The following is a 14,954-nucleotide window of genomic DNA, read 5'->3' as shown; positions in this document are numbered from 1 at the left end:
ATAGGTGGACAGTTGGACTGCATGATCTCGTAGGTCTTTTCCAACCTCGGTGATCCTATAACTTACATTTCATTTACCCAATGGAGTCAAAATAATCTGAGTGGGGCTCTTTTCTCCTTCCTGTATCAGGTTATAGCAGACTGAAAAGTCACTAAGATGCAGCAACAAGTTATGGGAGACATTATAATTTCAGACTGAGGATTTACAGAGCATTATATCCAAACAAAAATAATAAAAAAACTCCTCTCATTTTCCTGTTTCCTCCTACTTGCTTCCCCTTGCATACTTCTGTTCAAGAGAAAAAAAAATAAAAAGACCAGTGCTATCTTCAGCCACTATACTCAGCCAACAGTTACGTAGCTTAACCTCAAACATCATCAGTGTATTTATCTTTCTCCAGGTAAAGGAAGGACAGAATAAGACTGGTTGCATTTTTCAATTGCTTAAGTCAAGCCCACGCTGCTGCCAAAATGAAATGTTCGCTTTCTTCCTCTTCCCCTCCCACCTGAGAATTTCCAGCACTTCTCATTCTTGCTCTAACATGCAAATACTCAAACAGAGAGCCTAATTAGAGAGGAAACGTGCTGAAAGTTAACTGTACAGAACAGCAGCAGTGTTCAGGCAGATCAGCCATTTCATTCTAGACTGATCATGCAGCTCTTTATGGTCTAATGCCAGCATCACAGGCTTTACTACAAGCTTTGAACTATGGTGAAACCTTCTCCTTTCCTGGGCATTGAGTCTTTCAGAAAGAAAACTATTGAATGCTGTTCTCCATTTTTTGACTCATTACCAGATTACATTCACTGTGTGGTTCTAGAGTAGATATGAACTAAATTCTCTGATAGAGCTGACAATTGTGTTCAGAAGAAAAATCTTTACATAAACTGAAAAAACTATCCTGTTTTTTCAAGAAGCATTCTTGCATTGAATCACAGATGTTTGCTTTGTTTGTAACTTGAATTTTAAAAAAAGACAACAATTTGAACATGCTATAAAACAGGTTCCTCAGAAACAACACAGAAAAGAAGGTAAGTTTATATTCAGTGGTGACTTTAAAAGAGACAAGAATGTATCATTGTGTTGCCCGAAGTTCCAACCAACCCTTTAACTTTGCACATCAAGTTCTAGCCTTTAACTTTTCACTCTGGGCAATCTGCAGAATTTCACTCCAAATCCACTCTTTTCCCTTCTTTTCTACTGAGATCTCTTTCTGCATTTTTCTCGTATAAGACAACTTGCATGCCTTCCCAACAAGAAATCATCTCTAGTTTAAAAGAAATAACGTAGGAATATCTTATTACAACTGTTATGAGAACAACTAATACCGAGTCTTTTAATTCTAATGAATTATCACGTGGTCTCTACCAATTGCCATACCTGATAAAGAACTTGCCAAACTACCTCTGCGCAGCTTGCAGTCATCTTGACTTAGCTGACGATGGAGCTTAGTTTTCCCAGTAGATGAAAAGATGTCAGGATTGCTGAGCTTCCTGCAGCGTAACGGAGCGGACTCTGTTATTGTTTCCTGTATAAAGACAAAGAAGAAAAAGTTTGTTAGTGACAGCTAAGGTCTCTTTTCTGAAAGGCACTAGCTCTGACTATAAGACAGACCCGATGTTTACTTACAAATGTAAAACCCCCTCTTTTGTGTCACAACTCTCTGTACAACACATCACAAGAACCCAGTCAAAGATGGTTCTTGAACATCTCTGTTGTAAATCATACCATTAATAAAATCAGGAAAAAGTAGTGAAGCTACAGCAATTATTTCCTATTACAGACTAAAACACGGTGCTACCAAACTAAAGCATGGTGACCCCAGACTGAAACTACCAATCCCAATCCTATTACAGGATATAGGAAAATAGCCTAATCCCTTTCACAGCATACATCAAACCTTCAAGCAAAACAGAAGTAGGTAACAGAAGAGCACTGAACACAACCACAGCTTCTTCCTGCTACACGCAGTGGTTCTGGAGGTATCACAGTAACTCTCACCGAGTGCCTGAAGAAAAACGAGGAGCACAGCTATCATGCATGTGCCTGTATAGACGTACTTGGGCAGTCTCCCCTCCTCTGCAGCTGTGCAGCAAGTTCCACATATCTTAATGGATTGCTCCATGTTATTACCAATGCCTCTCATTAGCTACTTCAAGCCAAGGTTGTCCATATAAAATCTCATCTGAGGCAGAGAAGCTGCTGCGAACAATTTCCCTACGTGATACATTACTACGTAGCTTAAAATAACTTTAAATCATGTCTTCTAAATTATGTTTCAATAAAAAAAAATCATCACCAGTGGCTGTTAATTAAGATTTGCAGATCTCAGTCAAAATCTATTTCTGAAGTCATTAATGCAAATCTATTCAGCCTACAGTGTTATGCCTCAAACTGTCAAACGCAGACCAGGACTGCACACTCTAAAAGCTTCAAGATTCTTTGTGGAGAGGGGAAAAAAAAAACCATGAAGTGGCTTTACGTGAAAAAGAAAGCGTGGATTTGAAATTGAATCATTCTCAGCCTTTCTAAACCCCATCTCTTTCTGGCGCAACGTAACAGTAACCTCACTATTTGTTTGAGGAACAGGAATGCATTGCTCCACATTTGCTTTAGCGGTGCACGTTTCATAGATTGGGAGCTCCTGCTCTCACACCATTTCTTCCTCTGGTTACCATTAGACGTTCAGCTGCCACACTGCCTACACCAAATCAAGAATGAGACCTGGCTAACAAGTAGTTCAGTTCACTTACCACCGGTTCCTCACCACCCAGCCCTATTCCTTGTTCTAGCACTGCTAAACTGCTCGACCTGAAAGCTGCTTTAATCACACCTTACACTTCCCCACACACCTCAAAGTAGAGACGCTCAATTTCTCACTTAGTTCTGAACTTTCCCACAAAGGCACTGAACACCCTCATTCCCAGAAGCCAACACTTCTGCATTCACTCTACCACGTGTTTCAGCTGCTCTTTGGAGTAAGCAAAGTCCCTTTAAATTGTGGCCCTAGCAGCCTCCCAGCACACCGCTGAGAGCTGCAGAGGCCCAAGGGAGAAAGTCTTTGCTGTTTCTATTCAGAAAGACTAAATAATTGCTGAATATTTTAAAGAAAGGGACCCTAACCACACACTGCAGGTTTATACCTATCTGTTAAACAAACTTACCCAATAATAAAAGAAATCCAATGTACTGTTCCGAGACAGTTAATAAGTTCTCAAAATGCAAAACTATAACACAGCAGTTTAACACTTCATTTTATAAGGGATGTGCACAACTTCGTCAGCAAAATAAAGAGGGAAAGTTTCAACTCCACAATAGCTGTCTTTCATAAGACTGTAGTTTATTTCACATATCCATCAAAATGCAGTTCTAGTATTGCAGTTCGCAAATGAAGTACAGCAGTGTTACATTAACAGCCCTAATAAAGTCAGTGGGGAGAAAAAGCACACAAGAAGACCTCTTCCCGTGTCCTTGTCCCAAAGCAAGATGTAATATGCATGAAGGGCAAAAACCTTATGCAACATCCCAAATCCATGGGTAAGGGCAACTCTTTGCAGTGATAACACAGTTTTGTTTACGTGCTTTCCAGTAACTAAATAGAGCAGAGTGGCTGAAGCATTCCTTACGTGGCACAAGCTGCCACAATTTTAAGGGCTCTACTTCTACTAAAAAGATTTGCAGCTTTAGAAAGTTAGCAAACACCCAACAGAAACACTTTGCTCACACAGCGTGAAAAGGACTCCTTCAATTTCTTCTCAAAGGCAATAGAAAAGACACATACGAATTTTCTTTGGCCTTGTGGCTCCTGCCAGGAGAAGAAAGTCAGGCTTGAGCAGCCTTTCCATCCTTCAATGGGCAGGGCTCCAGGTAAGAGCGTCACAAACAATCTTCATTTGCCAGGCTGAGATTATTCCTATCAGTTCCTTCACAGCATACAGAAATGTTTGTTCACATAACTTGAAGCAGGAGGATATGAAGAATAGGAAAGGATTTTCTTGAATAGTGAAGAGCTCTGCTTTCTCCACCTCAGACACTGAGCATGCTTGAACAGAAACTCAGCACAGTTGTGGCACTGGAAACGCACACAAATCTGCTTCTGCTGCCTGACATCTCACAGTAGGGTTACACTGCACTCAGCAAGGAGAATCAGACATTGCAGCAGTAACTGTAAGACCAGAGACAACAAACCAGATGCTCTTCCTGACAGGTTAGAGTACGCTAATACTTACCTGTATAGAGAGCAGCACAGCGCAGATCCTTAACCTGCAAACAGCACATGAACACAAGAAGCGTGGCCATGTCATGGCACTGTGTGATTAACTTCCCTGAACCACCAGGTGAAGAGCTGTATCACACAGCTGGTGAGACCGAAACAGCAGCAGGTAGGTGGTAGGGCAAAACACCACTTAGGGCTTGTCTGTAGGGCCTGCATTGAAGATCTAACATCACACAGGTCAGCACTTGTTACATTTGTGTTCTAATTCAAAATGTATTTTGGAAGCACACAATGTTGTATGACCATTAATCTTCCTTAAAAAAAAAAAAGAAAACCTCTAAAAGAAGCAAAATCATTTAACTCTGACTACTGATCACACAAATCTGCAGGCCAAAACACTTTACCTTGTCAAAATTGAAAGGTTTTTTTTATGCCCAACAAGCACAACAACCCAAGGAGAAATGAATTCTCACAAACTGCTGAAAGAAAGAGATGAAAAAGGTGACAAATAATACACTAATATGACCCTGCTCTGTAAGGAAGGCAGGAAATGAGTAAGGCCAATCATGTATAACTGACGATTATTTAAGCAGTAAAAATTGCTACCATTAAAAACAGGAAAAAAAACCTTAAAATCAGGTGCTTTTTGTTATTAAATAAGAGCCAATTGATTCAGGATTGCGCGTGCCTGTATCTGAAAAGTATTTTTCTTCTCAGCCTTTCCCCTTTGGTTTAAATAATAAACACATTTCCTTAACAAAACCAGCACTAATACTGCACCCTGTGCAATAAATCCCAACACTTCCAAAGGTAAATACTTAAGCTTCACTCATTATCAGTGTGACGTTTGCAGAACACCAGGGAGCCAAGTATTATTGCTGCAGTGATACAGTTACACACACAACACATACACGTAACAGATGAGTACCTCCAGCTTCTGCCCGCACTCATCCATGCTTACAATGCAGATTACAGAGGAGTGACAAGAAAAACAGTTGAAAGCAAATGAAAATGCATCAGAAACTGACACTGTGAGGTACGCCCTCATCTTGCTCCTCTGATGGCAAGATTCTTCTCCTGTTAATTCCTCAGGAAACAACTCCAAGGCGTGCTTGATTACAACGAATGAATTGGAAGCTTTCATGTCCTTTCACCAGGGAAGTTCAAGTTGTTAACTTCATTGCCAAGTGCTCCCAGCTGCAGGAATGCATTAAAAGCCTTCTTAAAAAGCAAAAGTAAATATTTACAACTATGTACACCATCACGCCCTTTTTGAAGATCATCAAGAGGCAGAATCATTTCATTCCTAACGGCACCACAGTCTGGAAGACAGAGTGATGTGTCATTAAATTGTATCAGCCTGAACGTTTGGTGCTAACATGGAAATACACAGCACCGCAATGATTTACACTAAGCACTGATCCTACACCTTAGGAACTCTGCATGAAGAACAAAAAGGATAGTGCAGTTCTTGAATTATAGGCCAAAGGTACAACATTTACAAGATTTTCAATCTTCTTTAGAAAAAAAGAAGAACTTTCTAAAGGAAAAATGATAGAAGGCTTACATTTCAATACAGCCTCAAATAAAAGTCTTTGTTGGTCTGACACAGAGCCCTTGAAAAGCATCCCAAGACGGATGGACACAGAGGAAAGAGACCAAACCCAACTGCTGCTGTGAGCCCTCTTTCAAATGAAGCTGCCTACAGAGAAAGAAGGCAGTAATTCATGAGCCAAACCTGAGCACGGGCAATTCAATTACTACAGATGATGAGTAATGCAATTTTAAGACCTAATCTTAATTCACTGAACTTATCTAAATAATACACACTGCAAAGGGGAAAATATCATATACATGCTAAAAACAGACCATGATTAATTTTTATGTGTTATCATCACTGAGGAGGGTCATTATTCACATCAGGAAAGAAAATTAAATGCTCTTCTGATCTGAGAGAGTCTGCACTCCAATCCCTTGGCATCACTGTTGTTGTTGCCACGAACGACCTGGAGTCTTCTCGCTTCTTTGTGCGGATGAGAAGCACATCAATGCACAGCAAACATAAAAAGCACCATGCAAAGTCTTCCTGAGGAAAAGCTCCCTGAAACTCAACAGCAGAGCTGCATGTATGATATAGGGGGGAAAAAAAAAATCCTTTGATTACAAGACTGTACATAAAACAACCAGTAGCCTTAGAACCAAAGGAGACTGGACACTGGAACTGCAGAAATGAAGTTAACCTTCAGAAACATAACAAGTACTAAATCCTTACCTTTTCTTAACAGAAATCACAGAAAATGTCAGGCAAAGATACTGATTCACAGTATCAGTGAATCAATATCTGTACAGAGAAATTGAGTTTCTACAGTTGGACACAAAAGCTCCTCCTCATCAAGTTCCACCCCAAACAAGAGCCAAACTTCGTTCCAAGGACAAGCTGTGTATTTCTTCTCTTCTGCTTGAGAACAAAAACAATGCCTGATTGTCAGGTTTATGCACATCAACACAACTCAAGTTCACACTGAAAGCCCGCAGTCAGCACTCTTCAGCGCCTGCTACACTGGCAGAACAGTGCTGTAAACAGACTCTCCCCATCCTAAAACCAAGGATCAATGCAAGGGCCAAAGGACGTCCCAGTAACTAAGTGAATGCATAACTGAGCTTTCATAGTCATATATTTTTGCCATTGCCTCAACACTGGTTCAGTATCAGCCACTTGACTAACTAGCAGCCTCATCCTTTGTTTTGTGTGCCACTGCAACCAACTACACCTAAATGTTTCAGTGCCCAAATGCCTACTGCCTCTATGTTAACTATGCAACTCCTGTATAGGTTCTCCCCTAAAAAACTGACCTTATTTTATGTTTTTGCACATAGCACCAGTTCTGACCACTTGGTTCAAACTTATTCCAACATCATGAAACTAAGTGCTTCTTATAGAATCAGTATCTTATAGATACTGTTGAAAGCAGTTACAGTGCATAACACGTGACAACATATATGGACAAAAACATTACAGCAAACATTCCTATACAGATCATTAATGAAGATGTGCGTTCCGAAAACAAATCGCAAATCAAGCTACAAAAACTCAAACTTCCCACAGCGCATCAATTATTTCAGCACAGTAATCTCATTGGTGGTATCTGCTCCTGGAAGTGTAAGCACATCCATGGAAAGCACTGCCTTGCTCTCACATCTCTGAAAATCCACACCAACTAAATGGCTTCAGAAAACATTTTGTTGTTGTAACACAACAGAAAGCACAGCAGTGGCAGTAGAGCAGCGAGGTCCCAGGCTGCAGAAAGCGAGGATCTGCTCAACTGCAGCAGCAGCTGTGGGTACAGAAATAAAGGAAAGAAGCTGCTTACCTTCAGAAGGCCTCAAGTGCACAGGAACCTCCAGCAATCTCCCCTTACCTCCACTGCCAGCCCTTAAATGAGGGCAGGGAAGGGGTGGGTCCTGGCCTCATCCCTTCCGGTCACTCAACTGCATTGCACACACCTGAGCTCCCCTGGGTCAGCCCTGCCTTTCCCCCAGGTGCTCAATCACTGCTTCAGGCCCTGACTCAGCATTTCTGCTACAGTCACCCATGTTTTCACTGTATGTATTACAACGTAAACCCACGTTATGTACATATAGCACAACAAAAAGTATTCATTATGCAATTATAATAGCAGAAACACGATATTTGTTTTTTTTTTCTGGAAATAAACAGTGCATTGTATTTTCAAATACATAATGCACTCCCATTAACACCAGAGCAATTCCAAAACCTTACAAGCCAAATGACTAGATTTTTTTCTAATTACTGTTGGGTTTTGAGCCTTGAGATCCCTTCCCCCCACTGCACCATACTTGGTGTTTTTAACAGAACATTTGCAACTAATTTCTTAAAGACTATTAGATTTAGGGTCCATGAGCTTAGTTAGATAGCCTGCTGTCACAAAGAAACACAGCTTAGGGAAATTGCAAGTAAAAAGCAAGTAGGTTTTAAAGCAGGGTTTAAAGGCAATAATACAACTAATTTGTTTAAAAAAAGGCATTCAGATCTTTATTAATACACTGATAGAAGAAAGCATCAGTTTCCTATAGCCAAAGAGTGACACCTGTCACCATACCCCAAAAAAAGTAAGAAAAAAATAAGTCAGTTCTCTGTGCTCAGCTGAAACAGGTTTTTGTAGTGACTTGCAAAAAGACAAAGTTGTTGAGAAGCCATGGACCAAATTTCTTCCTCCACTGAGCAGCAGTTTGCTCAGGCTTCAAACAGTACCACATCACCACAAAAAAGACACCACAGTAGGACATAATTTGATGTGGAAATCGAGCAGTGTAAGACTGTATGACACAGATGTTATTTGGTTTCTCAAAGCATACAGTCATGAATATTTGCAGAGTCTTTCAGGCTTTTGTAGATGCCTAACCCGAGCCCTGGATCTCCTACTGCTCTGTACCAGTTCATAGTGGTGTATGATTGTAACAACAAGTACTCCCACAGCAAATCCATCCCCTACCAACAGAAGGCTTCTCTTGGCTCTGAACACAGGGCAATACTGAACCCAGAGGCAAACTATCAGCAGTGTGAACATCTACATGCCCATCATCCCTCCACTCTCACTTAGCTGTTCTGCTATGCAAGATACTCATGTGCAGAAAGCACAATATTTCCTCTTATTCTTCGGTAGTAACTGGAAATGTAAATCTCACATGCGCAAGCCAAATCATCTGTGCAATGATGCAACACCTACTTATGTATTGATTATAGAAACATATTAGGTTTGTCCATTAATATTTAACTTTGAGAGACATTATGTTTTTATGGCATCAGACCAGAGAAGTGCCATATGCCCTTTGGCTCTATTTTGCTGTTATCTAACAAACCCATTGCAGAAATGGTCACTTGACTCCATTCCCCTTTGCCTGATTTTAGATGAGCCTTTTCTTTGGTGATTTTTTTTTCCCCCCCCTTATTTCTGGACATCAGTATAAGCACCACAAGTGAACCCAGACCAAGCAATACGTTACCAGCAGCTGCCACTGCTGCCTGACCAACACACAAAGAAGCAAAACCATGGCTAATGAAGGCACTGAACAGGAGTAGCTGTGGCATGAACACGAATCCAGAGAAGGCAGTGAGACATACCTACTGAACCTGAAGGGGTTTGCTCTTTACCTTCTGTTCTTGCTTCCTCATAAAAATGAGGAAGAAAACAGAATCACATACATCAGAGGGAGCAGTTCCTTCTTCACCTGCAATGCTCTGGCTTCTTCACTACCTTTCTGATGTTGTTTTTAACCAAGGAAGAAAGGGATAAATGCAAGAAATTAAACTCCGAGATGAATTAAGAATGCCTGTCAATCAAGCACAGAAAGAAGATGCACTCTGGTTCACCATATCAGAAGCTAAATGGGCCAGAACTTGGTAACTTCTCAGAAAAATAAAATTGTTCTGCCTTCTTACTGAAATTAGAAAAAGAGCTGTAAGACAGCAAAGAAAGGGAGAAGGGAAGAGGAAGCCTGAGGTCTAGAAACAGCAGCTCTGAATTTTTAATGGTAAGTCATAGTAACAGCTTGTGTTTTGGTAGTCTTTAGCAGTGTCTCCCATAAGTATCTTCTTTAGCTCCTTTGATGAAACAGACACAGGACAGAGTTGTCCTACAATCAGCCCTGAATAGCAGGAACACCCCCAAATATGTAGCTGGGAATCTCTCTGTATACAGATGGTTTCTGATCTCCCAGAACTCAGCAGAAATCCTCCCCTCCATTGATAAGATGGAGCAATAATGTCCATGAAGCATATTAGGCTATTTTTAATCTATATTTGCCTTTACGGAATTTGTAATTCAAATACTAAAACCTGCATTACTCGTGATAGATCCGTTTGGTTGTTTACCTGAATTTTGGAAGAAAAAACACACAGAACTTTCACCTTCTTAAGTTTCATCCCAGTTTTTGTGCTTTGACACAAAGGCAGAATGCAGAGCATTGTGAGCTGTTAACCACAGGGCCCACACTGACAGCAGCTGCAACAGAGCACTGAGCAGCAGTCCGAGAGACAGAAGGGTACAGAAAGCTCAGAAGCAAAGCACCAACCATGCTCAAAAATTTGCTTCTTCACCTATCAAGCAAAAGGGACGACTCTCAGCAGATATAACCAATGAATCCCAACCTGATAGGCAGCATATACATGGCTCATCACAACAGAGGTATTGCCTTTAATAGCCCTGAAGATACCTATATGGAAAAGAAGAGGGCAAGAACGCTTACGCTACTGAAGCATCATTTCTGAGTAGGACAAAAAAGAAAGATGTCTTCAATTTCCAGGCTTGCCCCACAACAAGGAAAGTGTGGTAACAGCTCATCTGCAGCTGGGGAGGCAAAACAAATCTGAGTAGGACTCTGGGGTTTGGCCAGTTTCTTTCTCCCTGCTGGTTACTGACTGCTTTCCAAAAAAATGAACAGGATGAGAAGGCAGTGGAAAAGATCCTTCGCTCTTCCCTAAAAGACAACATGAAAGCGGTGGATAAGCTTTCTAACTTAACGTTTAAAAGTAGCCTTGGAATGATTTGTACAAGTTCCTGAAAACAAGCATTAGAAATATCCACATGGACACGACATTATGAAACTTTCTCCCATACGATACACCCAGCTGTGGCAATGCAATCCCTGAAAACATAAGAAGACAGATATCAAACAGTTGAGATGTAGCCTTGTCTGTGAGCACTGTGCTGGAGGCTGCAGCACAATGCTGCCTACTTTGGGTGCACCCACTCCAAGGACAACTGGGGGAAAAGTGCAAAGCGCTTAAAGCAAAGAGACTCATCATCTTCTGTTCCAACTGAAGCCAGATTCTACATTTCAAATAGTTAATACATGGAAAATATATCAGATAATAGAGTTTCTAATGCCTATGCTAGCACAGGCATATTTCCACAGCTGAAAGTTGGATGTCAGACAAAACAAGCTTTGAAATAAGATGTGGTTTAGTTTCCTAACTGCAGGAATAATTAAACATTGGCAGAGCTTTCTAGAAGAGGTGACAGATACACCATGATCTAAGCTTAAGATAAGATCAATTTCTAAGTTGTTTTAATTTCTCTCTCAGGAAAGTTGCACAGCCTGAGCACATGGAGGAATCACAACTGATGGCCGCAATAACCCACTGGGGCTGCAGGACCTACACAACTACAAAGTTGCAAAGACAGGAAGAGAAAGGAATAAATACTTCTGCTACACTCAAAAGGTTTGTAGCACTACAGTTCCAAATGACTGTAACATTTAAAATGTACAGTCTGGGGAACAGGTAAGGTCTCGACCTCTTCAGACCCCAAAATTTACAGCTGGAGACAGTCTACTGCACCACAGAAAGGAGTATAACAGTATGGAACTAACCAGGACTAAAGAGGTTTTCCATCTTTCTCTATATTCTGTATATAGCTTACCTGCTGGCTTCAACTGAACACCTCCCATACAACTCACAACAGAAAGTCCCAAGTGTTAGCAACATTTCAGCCCAACTCTTGGTCAGCAGCAGCCAAGTTAAGCTTTATACAAGACCAAGGTTCCATCTAACCCAGAACACTGCCTTTACAACTTGTAGTCCCTCTGCCAATTAATTTCAGTTCAGTTTTCCTCAGTAATCTTCACCACATTCCTCCTACGGTACTGAACTCTGAATGCTTTTTCCATCCATAATTCCCAGAGGCAAAACAATGTATACACTCATTACCTTTCACATGAAGGCCCACCTCTTTCTAAGTCTGATTAACTCAATACTAATGGAAACACTCAGCTGCTGTTTGCTACCTGCCCTCTACATACCAAACATGGTCTCGTGTACTGTCATAGAAGCCCCTTGAGTCGTATCTTCTGAACATTAAATATTCCTCTCTAAGAGAACTTTGATCTTTGACTTCAACCTGAAGTAGAAAACAATAATAAAAGCAACTCTGACAAGCACTACGTTGCATGCAGGATCTCTCACAGCAAATATCACAAACTATCGGACTATGGAAGCCTGATATAGAAACAATTTAATGCTTACAATGTTTAAATACTTACTGTATACCATTTAATGCCACGGATGAGTGCAACTGTCATCCATCTCAACCATCGCTAACTTTTACCTCAACTCCATTTTTCTTCTTCAGTGCAGTCAGCAAATAGATGAGGATTAAGATGGTCCTCTATAGAGATCCAAGTGGGCTGTGTTTGACAAAGATGCCACCAGGCAGTGACACTTAACTGCCATGGGATAAGAAGCACAACTCAACTGCTAATTGACTGATTAACAGATAGGAAATAAGAGGTTGGAGCAAACGGCCTTTCCACAAGAAAGGAGGATTGTTAGCAGAACCCCACAAGGATCTGTTCTGGGATCAATACCTTCAATATTGCAAAGGAAGACATAGCAAAGAAGTGAAACATTTACACCACAGTTCGCTTAGTTACTCAAGGTTGCAGAAGTAATGGCCAAGGATCCGAAGTCAACCTTAATGATACTTCTTAAGTAAGATGTAAAACAGCAGATAAGATTAGATGTAGATCAGCGAAGCTATGCAAATATATTTTAAAAAGCACCTAAATTCATATACACAATTATAAACTCTGAACTTAGAAGATTAAAGAATGAAACGTAACAGATCCCCACCCTGTTCCTCTGATCCTTGCATCTCTGTCTCTAAGAAGGAACAGAGCTGTAAAAGATGCAAAATAAACAGTAAGGAGGATAGAATAGAGTCACTTCTTCCAAAACCTCCTCGGGATGTCACACGAGCGATGGGTTGGTAAATAAGAGTTATCAGTCCATGAGCAACACAGAAGAACGTGGGTTCTCTTTTTCGCTGCCTCTTCCAGCAGAAAAACTACACAAGGATGAAACAAAGGGGTAGAAAATTGAAAAACAAACAAAAGGAGGAGATTTATCCACTAGGGTCTTGCTTACACCATACAACACTCAGCTGCAGGATGTTGCGGACACTCCAAGTATACACGGCTTCAAATACTGCCTGGAGAAATTCAGAGAAGGAAAAACCCACTGGGGGCACTAAAAACAAATATCACCTCCAGCCCCGGAAATCTGAGAGCCACAAATTGCTGGAGGCTGGGAAAGGTATTTCCTCAATGTACACTATGCTCTTCTCTAAGCATCTGCTTTTGGCAGCTCAGAAAGACAGGTTAGTGGGCTCTGTAATGTGACCAAGTACGGTCAGCATAATGTTCTTCAGTAACTCAAAAAGTGAAAACATTAATTGTACATACACGCCGGATCCATAAGCACAGCACATTAAAGGATCGGCTTTTCAAAGGCCCAGAAGGTCAGCACAGCGATTAACTACCATGGTCACAGTCTGATAAGTACTTCTTCCAACACTGAGAGTAGCTTAGTCTTTCCCAACCACAAACATGTGAAACTGCATGGCAAACACACAGCAAAACCTGACTTCACCGCCAGCAGCTCCCTGCGGCCGCTCACATTGACACTGCTGTGGGCCTGGGACACAGCGGCTACTTGAAACACAGGCAGCCCCAAAGCAAAGATTTGTCAAGTTGCATCAATGGGAATAAAACATGGCTATCTTTTGCATCTCAGGAGGTCTTGTCATCACCCTCTGCACCAGCAACTCCTGACCTCTACGTACTGAGCTGTCGAGATTAAAGACAGACTCTGTGAGAAGGCTTCTTTGACTTGTTTATTGATGTTGCTCAACACATCTATTTATTTCAAGTTGCTTACTGTATTTACAGAACCTCTACCACTTCAAATAGAATGAATAGGAGGAGAGAAGGTGAGAGGGCATCCTTTGGAGTTTGAGGGGTTCTTGCACAGGCTGACTAGAAGGCTTCCAAATGATACCTTCCATCACACCAGCTACCTGCCAGAACAACAATCTGTTCCTACAAGTCAAATCAGCCCTCAGTCAGAGCACCTGAGCTAAGATCATACAGTTTCTCCCCTTCAATGAGTTTGTGTGTCTCAAACACCGGCACGTCTGAATTTGCAGCCTCTCCCGTTTCACGTTAATGCTGTTCTGGTGAAGCTTCCTGAGCATTCCACACAATACGATGCAGTGCGCTCTGCATACACAGTTTGTAAACACTTTGAGTCACAGCTTCCTTGTCAATACCATACACAGCGTCACAGCAATGCAGGAAACACCTTGCTGTTGTGTGCAGTAGTTCCACCGACCGTTACACGAGTGGACAGACTGGAGCAGAACACCGTCACCTCTTCAGTCTTTACTTATTCCTTTTGTCGGCTGCTCGCAGAGCCCAGTCTGAGAAGAGCCTGTATTCAAAAGGCACCCACAAATCAAAGCCGAAATACCAGCAGTGTTTGGTTTCTAAGAATCCTAACAGTATTTTCCTTCTGGAACGTCAGGACCGATTCTGAGCACGGCAGAACCATGCGCCATCAGTGGGGCTTCTGGAGCAGCCCGCCATGGGCACAGCCCTGCAGTAAGCAGAGCCCTGCTGAGCAGCCGCGTGTGGAGGAAGGAGGCTCACAGCTGAACAACTGACAAGTGGGGCTTCCAAACACAACGTAGAGGTATTCCTGTTTCAGACTGGAATTACATCTGCCATAACGATGTAAATCTAAGACTCCTCCTTCACAAAGGTGTCCGAGAACAGGTCTTCATCTTGCTCCAAAAAATGGCAAAATAAAGCAATGAGGGGCTCTTTCTGTTCGTGATACTTTCTTTTCAAGAAGAAAAAGAAAAAAAAGCACCAGTTGCCA

The 14,954-nt window shown here is 41.5% G+C and overlaps 1 protein-coding gene and 1 long non-coding RNA gene across 2 annotated transcripts in view; one reads left to right on the top strand and one right to left on the bottom strand.

Moving 5' to 3' along the window:
• Window positions 1-14,954, bottom strand: part of MAST2 (microtubule associated serine/threonine kinase 2) — a 161,275-nt gene that overhangs the window by 145,281 nt on the left and 1,040 nt on the right. Inside the window, exon 2 of the mRNA XM_040705378.2 lies at window positions 1,381-1,528. Coding sequence (XP_040561312.1) covers window positions 1,381-1,528 — 148 coding nt within the window. The remainder of the gene's footprint in view (window positions 1-1,380; window positions 1,529-14,954) is intronic.
• Window positions 10,226-11,458, top strand: LOC121111449. Its single transcript, XR_005862047.1, has 2 exons — window positions 10,226-10,422; window positions 11,322-11,458. It is a non-coding gene; the product is annotated as an uncharacterized LOC121111449 (long non-coding RNA).

The sequence above is a fragment of the Gallus gallus genome, chromosome 8, assembly GCF_016699485.2.
Source record: "Gallus gallus isolate bGalGal1 chromosome 8, bGalGal1.mat.broiler.GRCg7b, whole genome shotgun sequence".
Taxonomy (NCBI): domain Eukaryota; kingdom Metazoa; phylum Chordata; class Aves; order Galliformes; family Phasianidae; genus Gallus; species Gallus gallus.
The sequence above is the reverse complement of the archived record's forward strand: the minus strand, read 5'-3'. Positions and strand labels throughout refer to the sequence as shown.